The following is an 18942-nucleotide window of genomic DNA, read 5'->3' on the forward strand; positions in this document are numbered from 1 at the left end:
CTCGAGTTCGAGATCGGTAAATTTATATGTAGCGTTACCACAATACTAGTACCTATTTTTGAAGTCTGTTGTGGAAGAACTAAATGAAATGAAATGTATATGTTATTGGATGCGAATGGACACCAAGCGATGGACTAGACGAGTGTTAGAATATCACCTAGAGAGACTATTAACCTTGTCATTTTAGTAAGCTTAGTAGTCTGGTTTAATCTATTATTTTAACATATGATAGTTGCAACTGCTCCGGTGTAAATCTCTAGAAGTACTGAGAAGGGCGCACAATTACAGCTAGTTTTAAACAGTCACGAAACTAGCCAATAGGTAATAATGGAAAGTTATACCTACCCATTATACAGAAAAAATAAATTATACAGATATGTAATGTTATTGCAAATCGATATATGGCATCTTACAGAAAAAATATGAATACCCATTTTAACAATACTGTAATAAATAAGGGTACAAATAATATCTGTATTGACACTTTGCGTTAGTGATACAGAAAAAAGTATCTGTACTGAAATTTTATGATACCCGATCTTAAATATATGACGTCGTACAGAAAATAAATATACTTAAATTCATATCGGTATACAGTCCCTGATGATAACAAATTATTAAAAAAAAAATAGACAAAACTTTAAAATAAACTAAATTAAGTATATGTATTACAAATTGTATAGTGCATCAAGTCTGTCAAGCGTGTTGGAAACTGAGCTTGTTATTTTAAATTTCTGCTTTAAAATTATATTAATATTTGAAATAAATCGGCGATAAAATTGTATGAATTCATATAATTCGAGAAACAATAGAACTGTGACAGTATGGACAACAAACAAAAGAACAAAAATATAAATAAAAAAGCTAAATGCTTTAATAATGGGCGGTTATTGTGAACGAACTATGAACATACAATTTTGCAACTTTTTCACGTGACGGTTACTCGGATACTCAACGAAAAATTTTATCTGAGCCAATCTAATTCAATGTAATTCTCGCTTTTCATTGCCAAAATGTAAGTTTTTATACAGTTGTGGAAAAACTGGCTATAATATTAACTACTAGATGTTGTTGTTTACTAATTTTGAGATAAAATCCTATAGCAATCTTGGCATAGACTTGGCCTATATAATATGTAGTCTATGTGGTATTCCAGAAATCCATCACCGATTGATTGATAAACATTCCTACACATTCGCATCCAATATATTAGTGGGACAAACAAAAGAGCTACAAAATTGATAAGTAATTATTGTCAGAATTTTTTTAAATCCAGCACATTAATCAGAAATCGCCATGTCCCCAAGAAAAAAACTTGTTTATAAACATTTTGCTCACGAAACGGTCACAAACTCGAATTGGCTTTTTACTTTCCATCCATTTATCGAATGAGTAACATGAGCAAGTAATTCGGATGCAACACCAATACAAAACGCTCTCGTAAACTCTTCACCAATTGATGAAATGGAAAACTGTATTTATGTCTCGAAATAAAATTTCATTTAATTAATTAAGTGACTTTTTTTAAGGGAGAGGCTGAAAATTCTTCCCATAATGGGAGAGCAACCACTCATTATTTAACTTCTATTCCACCAACTCTGGCTCTGTCTCCTCCGCAAGCGATAAAGACGCGATATTGCATATGTATGAAACTACTACTTACATTAGATTAATCCTAAATATTATTAATGCGAAAGTAACTTTGTTAGTTTGTTTCTTACCTCTTCACGCTTTATCTACTCAACTTGAAGTACGAAGAAGGACATAGGGCATCTTTAATTCCTTTCATTCCAACTGCTCCCGTGGGAAATCACGCGTGCGAAGTCGGGGGCAAAAGCTAGTATTAATTTAAAAAACGATGGAAATAATTGTGGCCGTCCAAATCAAAAGGGACCTTATGGGCGGCTGGCACTTAGGTCTCTATTGCCGTTGTTCGAATACAAAACAACGGCAATAATGACAGTAAGTGCCGGGCGCCATAAGGTCCATTTTGATTTGGATGGCCACAATGGTTTCAAGTTCAAGGTAAAGACTATTTTAACACAAATCCACAAAAATGGTACCTACTCCAAACAGATGTAGGTTACAAGTTACAAAGATAAGATTATATGCGTAGAAATTGTGAAACACCAAAGCCAATGTTGCATTTTAAAATTGATATTGGGAGATCTTATCTGTATATAGTAGAAATTGATTTGTTCCTTTTGGAACCTTTACTTTCGTTCCATTTCTTATAACCTCATTGCGATAGATGTTTCACAAGCTGTCAACTGATTGCTGTGTGGGTTATTTCATGATTGATATAAATTTTCATTTGTTTCAATAAAACTTAAAATGCACTTATTGTTACACGGGTTTTGCCGTTGAGTGCGACAGTTATAGTATCTAAATAGCGCCAGATTTAAATTTCCATTAATTTGTATTTAATTACGAAAACAAGTAATATAAATACTTCAATAATTTTCCCGGATATAATACGTAAGTAAGATTGAAAATGTAACCCAAATTAGATTTTATGATATGTCCAAATCACTTAATAAATACTCACTTAAACAAACATCTCGTCTTGTGGATATAGAACCAAACTATACAATGCAAATTTGTATATTTCAACACTTCTAAAAATGTATTTTCTAAATTGAAACTGTTATTTATAAAAAAAATAATTTAGGTAACGCCTCTAAATAGATATATGAAATTCTAGGTACAATCTCAAGAGGTGTCAAGTGGAATACACTCAATTCTGGATAAACCAAGATAATTTGTCTGACGAACAAAAAATCAGTAAGTATTCTCTTTATTTCTGCGACAACCGTTTAGAATTTTTTTAAACGTTAAAATGTCTCAAAATAGATGGTGTATTGTGTTATTGTGTGTGGTGGCCAGTGTCATGGCAGCCCCTAAACTGTTTCACACGGAAAAATTCAGAATTGGAATTGAGTATGAAAGTACGTATCAAATAATTTGTGAAAATCAAGTGCAAGATGTGAACTGCAGCTGTGGTCTGGAATTCTCTCCCCGCGTAGATATTCACCGAAACCTACAACAATACCAACAATTTAGTAATATTTCAAGGCAAGAGTGAATAGGCATTGAGATTATGCGGTGGTCCTATTCTAGGGCGGGAACACATGCTTCATTGTAGAACTTAGAACTCGTGTGAGCGTGGGATATTTTATCCTGCATTCCGAGCAAGAGCAAAATATCCCTATGATTAAAGACTCTTACGTCAGGGTCACATCTTTGTCCCTTAGATAGCCTTGATTTACGAAATTCTAAGGCCACATTTACCTATTTTTTAGTCCATGAAAAAACCATAATACATGTCTGTCGAGGCCGTACCAAGTACCAATTTGTAGACACATTGTAGATAATTAAAATAAAAAAACAAACTTTAATTTTGCGAGCTTGTGTAATCATTTTGTATGAAATCGAATCCAATTTTAAGATTGTCGTGTTTTTTTTTTCGGTGTATCGTGGTAGAGTAGACGTCGTGTTGAATTGAACAGAATAGACAGAAATAAAAAAAGAAACTATACGTACCTATTTTAATTCTTATTGACAATGTATACAAAACATTTTTTTTTTATAGATTGTTGTAATTATCTAAATTCCAGATTCACTGCCCATGTATGGAGGCTCAGACAGATACAGACACAGAAATAACTACGACCCTTTCTTTGTGACTGTCACTGCTACTTCTAAGGTAAAAAAAAGTTATTACTTATTACATAAGTCAATTCTTACAACAATTTCTTTTATGTATAATTTTTTAAAAATTTCCCGACGTTTTTATAATTTTTTTCACAACGCTTCAGTTTTTAAGACAATGCATTATTATGATAAGCATTACCCGATGTTGCGCCCGGGATCGGCTCCTAACGTGGAACTCGTCAACGGTTTAATGCACGTGTGTATTTTTTGTCACGTGTGGAATGTTTACAGTCAAAAATGCCATTTTTTTTAGAATCTGACGAGATTTCTTAGAAGATAATATTCAGAAAAAAATATATATTATCTTATTTGACTAGACTATAAGGTTTAGTACCTTAAATACCTAAATACCTACCTATAATAATAATAATAAATCTATAACTTTTTTTTAATTTTGTACCTATATACTTTCAGAGCGGTTTCGTCATCACCTACTTAGACGTGAAAGCGACAGTGGACGAGGGAGGCGAGGTCGTCTTCAAAATGGTGCGTGGCCAGGCTGGATCCAAGAGCATGGTCTTCCAGCTCATATCCAACCACTCAGACTTCCTCTCCTTCTCTTACCTGACTTACGGCATCAGGGAGGAGGAGTATCGAAAGGTGACGTCAGTTTCCATGGGATATTTTGCGTAGGTTAGTCTGTGGATAGAATATTAACACACAAAATACAAAGTTACACTGATACGACTTGGCTTTGTTTACCTCTGTCAAATAAATCTCAATAAAGCTGATCTATTGGACAAAAAACATACAATCTCTTTGTGGGTAATTATTTTAAAGTCCTATAATTAATAGGTATGAATTTGATATATTTTATATTAGCTTTTGCACGCTGCTTCGCTTGCGTATATTTCTCACAGGAACAGTTATTTTTCCGAGATGAAATGTACCTTATGTCCTTCTCCATACTTCAAACTATATTGTATGCAAAATTTCAAGAAGATTGGTTGAGTAGATAAAGCGTGAAGAGGTACCTAACAAATTTACTTTCGCATTTATAATATTAGTTAGGATTTTATATTGTTCATAGAATAAAACACAATAAGGAAAATCATAATGATCACGATAATAAAATTAAAATTAATTTTCATCATAAGATATTTGGCGTATAAATTATCGTGGAACAGTTCGCCGAACTTTTTTCTGAATCTCATATACACATACACAATGTTCATGCATTTGCGTCGGCATCAGTCCGAGTTCGGCAAGAATCGGCTTACAAATCACGCCATCTATGCTCTTTAGCTATAACTAATAGGCATTGCTTTTTGTGTGAACGCGAAGCACTGACAGATAAATATTTCTGACGCAAGTTAATGTTTAGTTTCATCATCACTGCATAGATGGCGTAACTAGTAGTAAAAATATAAAATCGCTCGTTCTCAACTTTCAGGACTGTTTGTGTAGCTGAATATTTATTTTTGTTATTATCTGCTAAAATTAATTTATCTTTGTTTACAGGTAACCAACATAATCACACTTCCAATGGCGAACAAGGCAAACAAAATGGATTTTTTCTCTATAACTTTATTTATTGTCGGTTCATTTTTATTTATACATAGTTAAATATTTTGTATTTTAACATAACGTTATTGTACTTATGTTTATATTAAACGCTTATTTTAACCTTACATTTTAGTAATTAATAATAATAATTATTATAACATAAATAAATTAGGTTTGCCACCTGGAGAATTAATAACCTGTGGAAGGTTTAGGTGATAATTTATTACGGTTTTACCCGAGCAAAGCCAGGTTGGACCGCTATGATAGCTTTTCTTTCTTATCGAGTTTGTTATTGCTAAAACCTAAAGGCACGTAACACAACTTGATAAATGGAAGATTCGCGAGAGAGCGGAATGTGATTCTAATACTAGAATATTTAACTACTCCCATTGACAGAAGACAAATGTATAATCTTGTTTATCACATTCAAGTACTTCCCCAGCAGACCTGGTTCAGTACTATTGCTCTTGGGGCACTTATCCACGCTCACGCAGTCTCCGCTTTCACTGCGCAGCAACCCGGATGCGCACACGCAGCCACCCTGACAGAGCTTCGTGCAGATCGGCTCCGGGTCTGCGCAGGAGGCCTCGCAGTTCGCGTTGCAGATGTCATACACTTCGTTCTGATTGAAGCATTGTTCTGAAAATTAAAAGGACCTACACATCATGTGATTCCAGTGCAATATGAGTTACTGTTAAAAATGTCATTTTTCACACTAGCTTTTATTGTCTTCGAGGAGATATTGTTTAATGAAAACATCATTTCCGTGCAGTAAATCGTCCGTCATGCATATCATAATAATGCATTGTCATTCATACTAAAGTTGTATTACAAAATTCTAATCCATCGAAGGCTAGGAAGTGAATCGAAATTTAACTGAAGTTAACTAAAATTTAACCCACATTAACTAACATAATCGTACTAAATAGATCAAGTTAAATTGCAGTCCTGCAGGACATTTATCGAAAGTGACGCAGGAGTTGTTGGTCTCATCCCTGACATAACCAGACTTGCAGAAGCATCACATACAGCACGCCAGCGCACAGACCAATGGGCCAGGATAGCGCTGTAAGTAGGAGAAGCTGTCCCGCAAGATAGAAACTCCTTACCTAGAGGACATTTATCCAAAATGACGCAGGAATTGCTGGTCTCGTCTCTGACACGACCAAACTTGCAGAAGCATCACATATAGCTCGCCAGCGCAGTGTCAGGGATCAGATACTGGGAGAAGTTATTCCACAAGAGAGAAACTTTTTACCTGCAGGACATTTATCCAAAGTGACGCAGGAGTTGCTGGTCTCGTCTCTGACATAACCAGACTTGCAGAAGCAGCCCATGCTGCACGCTAACCCACAGACCAATGGGTCAGGGTTGGAACATGTGCCTGGGCAGGCTGTCCCACAAGATAGGAACTCCTCATTCGTCCCGCAGACTGGGTTCTTATCTGAAAGACAAGCGGAATACATATCAATATATTGAAAATCTGTTTCTCCACCTTCCGATAACTATCTTAATGTATTTGACGGACAAACTAACTGCTAAATAAATCTGCCTGTTAGTCCTATCCAACATTTCTGAAACATTATTTTATCTTTATTAACGCTATCAATTAGATGTTATATAAACTATCAGATACTTTCCGCGAGCGGCGAATCAGGGCCCTATAAATATTGTTTAACCCTTTTATTCATAAGTTAAAGTACCTATGCTTTAAGTTATAATATATTTTGTCACTATCGTACTTAAATGATGAAAATCAAAATAAACTAAGGTTTCGCCCCCCAAAGATTAGGGATATTCGTAAAGACTTAGGGATAAAAAGTAAACTAAGTCACTCGGGAACAAGAATATGAGTGCATACCGCCAATACACTGGTCAGCATTAACACACGTGCCGTTCTCGTTCCTCAAGAACCCAGCCTTGCAGAAGCAGCCCTCGACACAATCATCAGAACAGGTCACTGGACCCTTGGGGTCTGTGCAGTTGAAGGGACACGCTGAGCCACAAAGTAAGTATTCTTCATTCGGAGGGCACTCATCTAGAAAAAAAAATGGTATATAAAACTCATTTCATTCAGCCGCAAAGTCCAGTTCGAGGCTTGTGTTATGAGATACATTTTGTAACATATACATATTATAGATGAACATCCAATAACCTGGTCAATCTGAAAAATATCATGTCAACGTCATCAAGGGACCTTCATGATGACCGTCGGTCGACAGTACAAAGGATGTACTTTATAAAGCACTAGCTGCGCTCCGGGGCTTCGCTCCCATGGACATTTCGGGATAAAAAGGACCCTATGTGTTGTTACAGGTTGGATTCTACCCGTGTACCAAATTTCATAAAAATCCTTCCAGTAGATTTTGCGTGAAAGAGTAACACATGTATCCTCACAAACTTTCGCATTTATAATATTCCAATGACGACGTCGATGGCGCAGTGGTAAGGTTCTTGCCACTGAACCGAGAGGTCCCGGGTTCGATCCCCGCTCGGGTCATGATGGAAAACGATCTTTTTGGCCCGGGTCTTGGATGTTTATCTATATATGTATTTGTTATAAAATATAGTATCGTTGAGTTAGTATCCCATAACACAAATCTCGAACTCACTTTGGGGCTAGCTAAATCTGTGTGATTTGTCCTAATATATTTATTTATTTAATATTATTAGGATTGGTAGGAGTAGTATGCCTATCACCCAGTCAACTATGCGAAAACTTTAATATCTAATCGCACCGATTGTTTAATTTTAATTAATTATTTTTTATCTTTCTTGCCACAATCGATGAGTTATCCACTCACTACTCCCGAGTGCCAGAATTTCTGTTAAAGCCATTGAATTAACTCGGTTCTGGCAAAAAAGGATGTTTTCAGATTTGCCATCGACACGCAAAGAAGGATTCTTATAATAAATAAATACATAAATATATATAAAACTCTTCCGTTACTGAGTGAGTGAGTGACTGACTGACAATGTACAGCTGAAAGTACTGGGCGTAAGAAGCTGAAATTTGGCATGTAGGTTCCTCGGGGAGTGTAGGGGAGCACTAAGAGAGGATTTACAGGATTTTTTCGGAAGTACCCTCCATTAGGGAGACAAATAAAAGCCAAAACATTTTTTTAAAATAATTTTCGTCTGTCTATATATTTGATCGCGCATCACGCAAAAACTGAAGATTTACTCAGTTGTATAGACCATACGTCTAACTTAAAATCTGGTATTGGTTTCATCGCGACACGTTGCTTAGAACACAAGATATTGACTATAATAGGTTACGAGCGAACGCACGAAATAAAGGGCAAAGCCGCGGAAAAAAGTTAGTTATCTTATAAATAATTCAGAAAGCTCAGTGCCTTAGCAATAGGGCATAATAATATTATGTCCTTTATTCGCCTCGTACGAAATCCACTGGCCGAGAACCACACGCCAAACGATCACAGATCATAATGCACTGAATGACACAATATAGTTACTAATGCTGACCTAAAAAAGTTAGGCAATCATTATATAACATTTAATTAATGCAATCAACTATAAAATTAACTAGGCAACGGTTCACGGACACTAACAGTTAATTATACACTCGACTAACTTTTATTACCTGACTTCCACCTTAACAATCGCAGTTTTTAGGAAATGGAAAAAGTGTTCGTTTTTCTGCTTTGCGTTGTAGGAATTTACGATTGCGTTCTACTTAGTGAGTACTTGTTCTCTCGTGTGGATTAATTAGGATTAATATTATCCCAAATGTGTTAATAAACGTTATTATTCTATACTTGTTTACCAAATTCCATCCAAATGAAAAAGAGACAAAAATACTTATGTTGATCTCTCTTTCATTACAATATTCATTCATTTCATTATTATTATGATTCTTACAAATGTTGTAATTGCGATAGTCTGTCTGTTGCGTTTTCACAGTTAAACCGCTTGACCGATTTTGATAAAGTCGGTAAGCATTTAAAGACTCCGTTCAAACACAGGTTACTTTTTTTTTAAATCAACCCCTAAAAGACTATAATGGTGATTGAAAGTTTGCGTGAAAATCTTGTTGAAAGAGTTCTTGTTAATTGGCTATCAACATAAAGCTACTAGAAATTAGTATTCTGGCATGAGCAAATGCATTAATCGCAAAAATATAATTATACAGTTAGAATTAGGAGTTTTAACCATTCTACGCTGACGAAGTCAACAACTAGTAGTTTTAACCCCCGACGCAAAAAGAGGGGTGTTATAAGTTTGATCGACACCGTAGCACATCAACGGGTGAACCGATATAGATGTGGTTTTTTATCATTAGATAGCGAATTTTTATAAGGTGGTTCTTAGATATGTTTGATCAAAATCGGTTAAGCCGTTCATAAATTGTAGCGAAATGAATATTGAAAGACGGGCGTTTTTAATTTGTCTAAGAAATAAACTTGTATATTTCTAGGAAGGAAATGTCCACGCAGGGAGATCCACGTGGCGTGTTCATTCCACGACGAGTCTACGTGCTGGCAGAACGACCAGAAGACATTGAGAATATACTCAGTTCCTCAGAAACTGCTGCACTGCAAGTCTGGGTGTTTTTGCAAGTTGGTAATTATTTATTAAACTTTAGTGTTCCAAGTAAAAACATACTAATAAACAAATGGCGAATTTCCCAGCAAACCATTAGAACAAACAGAAAAAAAATCTTATTTATATTTAAATGGTGTCTTATTTATATACTAGCCTTTTTTCGCGGCTCCGCCACGCGTTTATTGCGTGCGTCCGCGCGTGAATTTTTGTCAATGTCACGGATTCGAAGCGACGTATGGCAATGAAACCAATGCCAGATTTTAAGTTAAACCATATGCTCTAAAACTGGGAAAACCGCATCATATTCGATCCAGCAGTTTTTGCGTGATGCGCGAACAAAATTAAAAAATGCTTTGTATTCTAATTATAGTCTCATAAAGACCGCGCCGAATAGAAAATATCCAATTATTTTTTAAATTATTATTATAATAATTTCCGTAGAATTTTCACCGATGGATTGAAAAAGACATAAGTATCCTATATTCCACAAGATTAATTGTAATACGAGGCGACTGAACGACGTAAAAGTGTCAGATGCCTTTCATTGACATAAAATATGATAGCAAAAAACGTCAATTGACGTCTTTAGAGAAAAGCCTGCGGTGAAGTTTGTTGCGCCGCTTCTTCTTCACCTGCTTTGGAAGTCGGCAGTAGACTTTAAGTATATTTTTGACGTCAATAGTTGATTGATGCGTCAATATTAGCTGATAGACACAATAGCATTCCCAAAAAGGGTTGCATTATTGCCAGTAGGCTTAGTCATCGACGTTTAGGCAAACTACGTGTAGCATATTTATGTACACACGCATAATTTATGAGTTTGCCATAATTTGTTTGATTGCCTTTGGTATTGTCTTTCTCAAATAGACGTACACTGCTTTGATTTAATAATTTATTTAGCTTGGAGTGTAATTTAATCATGATTAAAAGGTTTTCTCGAAGTGAAAACTTATTTTGCGGCGTTGCGCAATTTTTGTGATGGGTAAAAAATGTTAAACTCGCGTCAGAAATTCGCAAGACGTCAAAAATGCACAACGTTAATATTCAAGTTTTCACTACACTGCCGGCACTCCCGGAATGCAACCAGTTTTTTTTTATATTTTTAGGAAAAGCTACGTGCGCTCTTATCCTGGTGGGGACTGTATCTTGGCTACACTATGTCGAGATAGACGCTTGCTTAGAATAATTATGCATTTACCCAAAGAATTTCCCGAACTACGTCAATATTGAAATAAATGATGTGAAAAGACACCCCTCAGATTGTCATGAGTTTCATGCGAGAATTTAATCGTATGGACAACGTACTTACTACAAAACCGACTAATAAATGCGAAAGTTTGTGAGGATGTATGTATGTTGATCACTCTTTAATGCAAAATCTAGTGAACCAATTGTTATGAAAATTGGTACACGGGTAGAATATAACCTGGAATAACACATAGGGTACTTTTTATCACGAAATCTCCACGGGAGCGAAGCCCCGGGGCGCAGTTGGTATTACGACAGCACTATTTTTATAAATTATGTTTTCGATACGATTACGTTCTCGATAAATCTCATGCTAACCTCCGCACAGATAAGAAATTGACTTCTATAAGCATTTTAATAAAATACTATTACTTGAATGGACTAAAGTCAAGAGTTTAGCACAAACCAAGAAAAATATATAAACGACGGAAGAGTGTAAATGAGACACAAGATAACTTCCCAGGCCAATACGGCTAATCTTAAGCAAAATGGCAGATTCGGCCGGGCACTTGATGAGGGACAAAAGAAGTCAGCGCTCTGTCTCGTTTCTTCTCTTGTATTATTAATATGCATATCTCTTTCTTGTATGAGCGATACGGAAGATATGACTGTACGGTGTCTACAACATTATATGTCTACAGTTACGCAATATTTGTCCGGGACTGTATTATACTCGTATAAAATTTCGGTCAAAAACGTCATATTTAATAGTGAAAACCACATTGAAATTCGTAGCGTAATTTAGAAGTCATTGACACAGGATAATTGACATAGATTAAAGTAAGTTATTATTTGTATATGAACAAAGTTGTTTTATTTAATATGATGTGAGAACATATTATGAAAGAATGTATAAACGTATAAGACCTATATTTGTTAATTGACGTCCTTGGAGAAAAGGCTGCGGTGAAGTTTGTTGCGCCGCGTCTTCTTCACCAGCGCTTTGGAAGCCGCCAGTAGACTTAGTTTAAGTGATTTTTTTGAAGTCAATAAGTGATGTATATCATCCTAAATTGAATAAAGAATTTTGAATTTGAATTTGAATAATAAATAACCAACCTTTTGTAATAAAAACACCGGCAGTGAGGGCTACCAACCCGAAGAAAATAATCACAAAATCTTCACGTATTGACATTTTGATTTTTTTAAATTAATTCCACAAAACTCGTGCACTGATATGGAATTTTCTAAACAATATGACTGAATGCACTGCGGTACAACTCTGACCTTCTCATTGGTTGAATGGTCAATATAAATAATGATTTTGAACAAAAAAATTGTGCCATCCTTGAATTTCATCAGACCGTTGCATCGGAAAACTTGACAAGTGCGAGTCGGAATTGCATGAAAACCACCATTTTAGCTTATACTTTGTCAAGTGTACAGATTTAAATTTGGTAGATGGTTTACTAAAATAAATAAATATATAAAGACAAATCACACAGATTGAGCTAGCCAAAAAGTAAGTTCGAGAGTTGTGTTATGGGATACTAACTCAACGATGCTATATGAACGACAATGGCGATGTTTATCTATATATGTATTTATAACAAATACATATATATATATATATATAGATAAATATCAGAAAAAGATAATTTTTCATCATGACCCGACCGGGGATCGAACCCCCCCGGGTTCAGAGGCAAGCACTTTACCACTGCGCCACCGGTCGTCTAAAATGCCAGTAAATCTTCAAAATAAATTAATGAATGCGAAACACAAATACAAAAAAATTAACATATGAGTAAAATCTACAAGTTCAATTTTTTTCAAAATAATATTTGACCCAAAACGATTTTTTTCTTATTGCTACATTGAATCAAATATGTATGAATAAATTTGTTAAATATGTAAAAAAGAATTTGGACAATGTGCAGGGATTTTGATGAATTTCGGTAAGTTTTAGGTTAGAAACTGATTGTGCTTGCAGTAAAAATCAACTGGCTCGCAATCAACCCGCCATCTTTGAAAGTATTGTATCCTTACCACAAAAATCACCTCAATCACCCAGAGTGGGTTGCACCAGTCAACACTAACGTTAACTTTAACCTTCGCAGAAATTTGCAAGGTACCTACGCCACTTTGTCTAAGCGACGGCGGCGTACACTAGTAATTTTTTATTCACACATATTATTTTTCTCGAAAAATTGCAATCAGTATTTCCAATTATACCAGCTTGTTGTATGGAACCCTAAACAGAATCTGCTATTATGAAATTTCGACATCAATCGATTGCGAAACTGCAACTATGTGACACTGATTGAATTGTTTCATTCATGTGTTTTTTGGTGCGGTATCTGTACTCGATTCGATTGATAAGGATACGTCGCGCCATTTCGTTTTAATTTTGCAAGTATTCTCCAGTAAGTTAATTTTTGAATTTTTATTATAACAGTGATTTCTCAACAATCGAAATACGACTATATCCAGTTTTAAAAAAGTAATTTAAATATCTAGCCGCTATCCTACAAATATTATTAGTATATATTATTAGTGGCATTAATCATATAATATTTTTTCTACATATGTGAAGATTTTTTATCGGCATTTAAATATGCAATATCTACTGGAGGGATTGTTATGAAATTTCGGGAGCGAAGCCCCGGGGCGCAGCTAGTATGACATAATAAAACAGAGTAAAAAATAGTGTTTCACAAGAATTACATAGGGTTAACCCGGAAACAACTTAGGCAGACCATGACTATGATAGGAGGTCGAATGGGTCCTTTTGCGTAGGTAATTTTTTTTTTTTTGGGGTCCAGTGGATACTTTGATTTGAAGGGAGGACGGATGGGCCCTATTTTTGAATGAGGTATAATTTTAGAGGTCTAATGGGTACTTTCCCGATTTGACTATCTGACAGATAACAATGATATTTTACCAAAAAGTGGTGAAACAGAGCTCCTCGTGGAGGATGTTATATACAAAGTGTGTGGTGTATGAGGTTTTGTAGATAGAGCTTTGTATGGGCACAAGCATTACCTTGATTGTCCCTTACGCAAACATTTACGAAGCTCTTGTTGACCACACACATATTATATTTCAATTTAGTTATTGGAAACCTCGACTATGCTTTCTTTTATGCTTATTAGAATAGACAGACGACGCTCAACGGCCCGCAATAAGATTATCGATGGACACAAACACTGATTGGCTGTTAGATAATTCACGCTCCACGCGATCGTCAGTTGAACAGTTTGGCAAATTTTAACGGATTCGGTATACATTGTTGGTTTTTTTATGGCGGTAAATATAAGCACTCATACTAAATACGCAATGTTCACGCATTCGCATCGGCATGTGTCTGAGTTCGACAACAGTGTGGAGCTGAGACAATGCTTTTAACATTTAGCCCACTTTTACAATTAATATTTCGTGTAATGAAGTTTTAATAATTAAATAAATAAACACAGAAACGAATACAATACAGCCAGAACTGTGAACTGAACTGAACTGTCTATATTCAAGATTACCGTAGAAACTACTGCACGGGTTTTCATACGGTTTTCACCAATAGATAGTGTGATTCCTGAGGAAAGTTTAGATATATATGTTTTTAACTGAGCAAAGCCGGGCTAGTTATGTATTAAGTACAATATTTATGAAGCATAAAACCTCATTACCATCTTCAAGACAAGAGAATATCAAACATACCGACTTAGCTTCATATTTATGATGTTAAAATCCAATTTATTGGCGATACGAAAGCGTTTCTTGGAGAAAATCAATTTTGGGACGTATTTCATGGCAACACTTCGCCTTTATGTGGAGGCATTGGGGAAAATGTATTTTTAATGCTTATTTTTGACGGAAAATATTACCCTTTCAGATTACGAAATTAATGCTATATTTCTTTTAAAAATGTAAAAAATATTGTTGTAAAAAATATTAGAAAAATAAATCAATATAGCCATAAAAAAAATACGCGTAAGCACTATCGTCGTACTCGAATAGATGCCAAGGTAAAGAAAGTACACTCTAGAGATTGTATTATATGTGAACTGTTATTACCGCAAAGAAAATCAACTGCAGTGTAGTATCAATCGTTTGCCGACAGTTTACATATATACTGGTATAAAATACTATATTGTTTAATGATTTCAGCGGTTATAACTTTTCTCACGTGTCACTATAAAAGCCGTATAAATTTACGACGTTCTACTATATCTGATGAAGCGGTGGTGGTGTAATGGTTAAGATGCCCGCCTGTGGATCGAAAGGTGCCAGGTTCGAATCCTACTCGTGCCACATGAGTTTGTATACCAATCTGACTCATGTATAGTTGTTTTTATAGTAGTTTTCATCGTCCACTTGCGTCCGGTGAAGGAAAACATCGTGAGGAAACCTGCACACTGGTTGATTCTTATTAACTTGTGTGTGAAATGGAGAAGGCAATGGTAAACCATTCCATTAATAATGCCAAGAAAGTTGTTGTGTCTCTGTTTCATTCCACATAATAACCACGACCCTCAGCCATGAAGAATACGACTATGAAGAAGACTATATCTGAAAATCTATACATAAAGCCTAAAGTTAAACTCCCACGGACAAATTAGTGCTCCACGCCTGATTGAAGCGAACACAGCCTGGGCGGGGCGTGTTAACAAAGACAGACTTACACACTGGATAATTTATTAGAGAATTTAACTTTAAATACCTTCATGGCTTGGGGAATGTGTATTATTTTACCGAAACATGAAAATTTATTTGACGAAGCCTGTCGCGGTCGGATTTCAGTAATGACGTCCCATAGTCGCGTATGTCACTAGAGGATATAAAGTTCTTCTCGTAATTCTGGGGCGGAAACCACACGCCCTACAAAAATCCAATTGATTCTCAGCAAGACACGCAGCAGTTAGATTTTCAAAAGTGACTGAAAATATCATAAAAACTTGCCAATCCAAAAGTGCAAAGTTTAATAAGTAATGTCGTCTTGTTAGAATATTGGATTCTTGGCGCCAGTTGAGAAACTACTTATAAGGCGAATCTTGAAGAATTTTCATTATGTAGCCAAATCTGTGGCGACGTCGCGCTGATGAGAAAAATGTCATGGAGTTTTATTTACTGGATGATGAACATTTGGTTTTGTGACAACATATTTTGATATTTATTTTAATAAAAATAAGTACATTTTATATGTATATACCCTAATCTAACCCTAACTACTGGAAGTAATTTTATAATCTGTACCGTAACTAATATGTATGATATTAGTTACGGTACAGATTTGCTTTGATTGCGAACGTAAAATTGTTTGATTGTTATTCACAATTGTTCTACTTGATTAATATTTCTGAAATGTTTGTATACATGCGGAGGAAGACACAGATAAAATGACTGCCTTCGTGGGAATATACCGTGATCAAAACCACGTGCTGAAATCTAGTATACATTATTAGTAAAATGGCATATCCATTAGCTTAGTTTAAATACATAAATATATAAAAGTCTTGCGTTACTGAGTGACTGACTGACTGACAGACAACGCACAGTCGAAACTACTGGGCATAGAAAGCTGAAATTTGGTGTATAGGTTCCCCGGGGAGTGTAAGGGAGCACTAAGGAGGGATTTCCTGAAATTCCCACGGGAAACGGATTTTTACTCACATACGAAGTTGTGGGCAGAAGCTAATACAATTGTAAGAGCGTGTACCCATTGCTAAGTCCCGTTGCATCTTCCCCCGTCATTTTGACATCCGTCGACAGATCAACGCAGAAAAACGTTGAAATTATATAAAGTTTCGTCGCATATCAACGTCGCACGTCAATGTCAAAACCTATACAAAATGATGTATAATATATTCATATAGTATGTATATACCTAGCTCCCGCTACACTCTTATATTTTAGGTTACACATTGAACCGTGTTTCATGTAATCATTATAACATAATATCTCAACCTTGACGTTGGCAAAATCATCGTTTTGGCGAACGATGGAGTAATGAAATTAAAAAAAAAGAAGCACGACAGAGCTGCAATGTACTGCGTCTTCGCACTGAGCAATGGAAATACTTAAGTCGACCTATGAACACGATTGAAGCGGTGGTGGTGTAATGGTTAAGACGCCCGCCGAATGGCCTCAGGTTCGTATCCTACTCGTGCCATATGAGTTTGTATACCAATCTGACTCATATATAGTAGTTTTCATCGACCACCACTTGCTTCCGGCGAAGGAAGACATCGTGAGGAAACCTGCACACTGGTTGACAGTTTAGTTCTCTAGTGTGTTTGCGGTAAGTAGTCGTAAAAGTCATGTCAGATGTCTTTAGGCGACTTGAATAAAATCTGACACCAGTGTTAGCAATAACACACTCGATATATGGCAATAAACGATTTGAATCGAATCGAATCGAATCGAATCGAGTCGAGTCGAGTCGAGTCGAGTCGAGTGTTGTTTTGTGTTGTGTTTGTGAATGACCTATCCCATCGGCGAAGTAACCTTGAACCTGAAAATTGAATGTTTTAAGTCAGTTCCATTTAGACTGTATTCGTGTAAGGGTTTGGATGGCTGCCCACTTTACATGCATTGGCTCTGATCCCAGTATAACCCAGCAAAATAGCTGTTAGAAGGATATGAAGCGAACTCTTAAACTTTTAATGATCCTTATCTTTATACAAACACGATGCGTTTAGAATGAATTTCAGAATGAAATGTATAATTGGAGAACATTAAACGGCACTAAGAAATATATTTTTTTATTTATGTTAGTTTTTATTTATTAAACTAGCAACGTATGCCGAATCTGACAAGCCTATCGCGAAGGAAAACTTACCTACGTGTCTCATTCATATTTTATTTCATTTCGAAACCGAATGAAACTTGTGAAAGCCTAGTTCTCAATACGTGCATGTTTAGTTTACTCGACGTCGGGACGTAATAACGTCACAGACTGCATCTGTTCCAGAATGTTCTAGAATGCAGTCCGATGTACCAAATGCAGGGAATACGCTGAATTGGCGGTTGTGGTCCAAGTTAAATTCAAAGTAAAAAAAAATATATTCTTGGGACTTTAAATATAAATATATTAGGACAAATCACACAGTTTGATCTAGCCCCAAAGTAAGTTCGAGACTTGTGTTATGGGATACTAACTCAACGACACTATATTTTATAACAAATACATATATAATATACATAAACATCCAATATAGATAAACATCCAAGACCCGGGACAATCAGAAAAAGATACCTTTCGATCATGACCAGAACGGGGATCGAACCCGGGACCTCTCGGTTCAGAGGCAAGCACTTTACCACTACGCCACTGAGGTCGTCGTCGACTTTATAGGATTATCTAATAGGACTATATGATGCGAATTTTATGAAGATTTGACTCATAGTCAATTTAAAGATGTATGTTTACAAAATTTCACTCCATACCATTCAAAATTGAGTTTCAAAATCTCATCCGAGCATTAAGTTACCCTCATACATTCAAGTTTTTTTTCTTTACTGAGCAAGCAAACAGACATGCGGCACACGTGATGTGAAGTGGTCACCGCTGCCTATGGACGCCAGCAATACCAGTAGTATCACGTTGGCGGCTCTTGAAATTTAATAATAAATATTTTCACGCCCTTTTTGAAGAAGTTAAATAAACACTTGTAAAAATATAAGTAACGCTTCTCGCTCTGAGTTTTATATTTGTACCACATCTTCAGACAATAATGCGATTTAGAAGCGCGATAACTTAGTTTGGTCTGGAGAAAAAATTGTATTGTCGTATGTTCGAGTTCGTGTAGCTAGACGATATTAGTTTATTTCTTTAAAACCATAGCATAAAATGACTTTTCTATATTTATTTTATACAATTTTCATTTCCTCTAATTTTGTCTTGCCTGATATAATACAAAGGGTTTGTTTGATATTACTTTATTGAATAATACAAGGACACAAGACGGC

At 35.7% G+C, this 18942-nt stretch overlaps 3 protein-coding genes across 4 annotated transcripts; 2 read left to right on the forward strand and 1 right to left on the reverse strand.

Annotated features, from left to right (window-relative positions):
• Positions 1-2801: 2801 nt before the first annotated feature.
• LOC128675300 (uncharacterized) lies at positions 2802-5345 on the forward strand. Of its 2 annotated transcripts, none has more exons than XM_053754610.1 (4): positions 2802-2948; positions 3618-3706; positions 4129-4347; positions 5176-5345. In XM_053754610.1, the coding sequence occupies exons 1-3, from the start codon at positions 2840-2842 to the stop codon at positions 4345-4347; spliced, it is 417 nt and encodes a 138-aa protein (XP_053610585.1). In that variant the 5' UTR covers positions 2802-2839; the 3' UTR covers positions 5176-5345. The 2 variants fall into 2 exon arrangements, with proteins under 2 accessions (XP_053610585.1, XP_053610584.1); XM_053754609.1 differs by having other exon boundaries at positions 4129-4314.
• Positions 5346-5409: 64 nt separating this feature from the next.
• On the reverse strand, positions 5410-12521 carry LOC128675588 (serine protease inhibitor swm-1-like). Its single transcript, XM_053755084.2, has 4 exons — positions 12094-12521; positions 7082-7258; positions 6479-6664; positions 5410-5859 (listed from the first exon to the last, which is right to left on the reverse strand). Exons 1-4 carry the CDS (start codon positions 12167-12169, stop codon positions 5597-5599), a joined length of 702 nt encoding a protein of 233 aa, XP_053611059.1. The 5' UTR covers positions 12170-12521; the 3' UTR covers positions 5410-5596.
• Positions 7271-12047, forward strand: LOC128675589 (uncharacterized). Its single transcript, XM_053755085.2, has 3 exons — positions 7271-8920; positions 9659-9800; positions 10893-12047. Exons 1-3 carry the CDS (start codon positions 8860-8862, stop codon positions 11014-11016), a joined length of 327 nt encoding a protein of 108 aa, XP_053611060.1. The 5' UTR covers positions 7271-8859; the 3' UTR covers positions 11017-12047.
• Positions 12522-18942: the final 6421 nt, after the last annotated feature.

Source organism: Plodia interpunctella, chromosome 14, assembly GCF_027563975.2.
Source record: "Plodia interpunctella isolate USDA-ARS_2022_Savannah chromosome 14, ilPloInte3.2, whole genome shotgun sequence".
NCBI lineage: Eukaryota > Metazoa > Arthropoda > Insecta > Lepidoptera > Pyralidae > Plodia > Plodia interpunctella.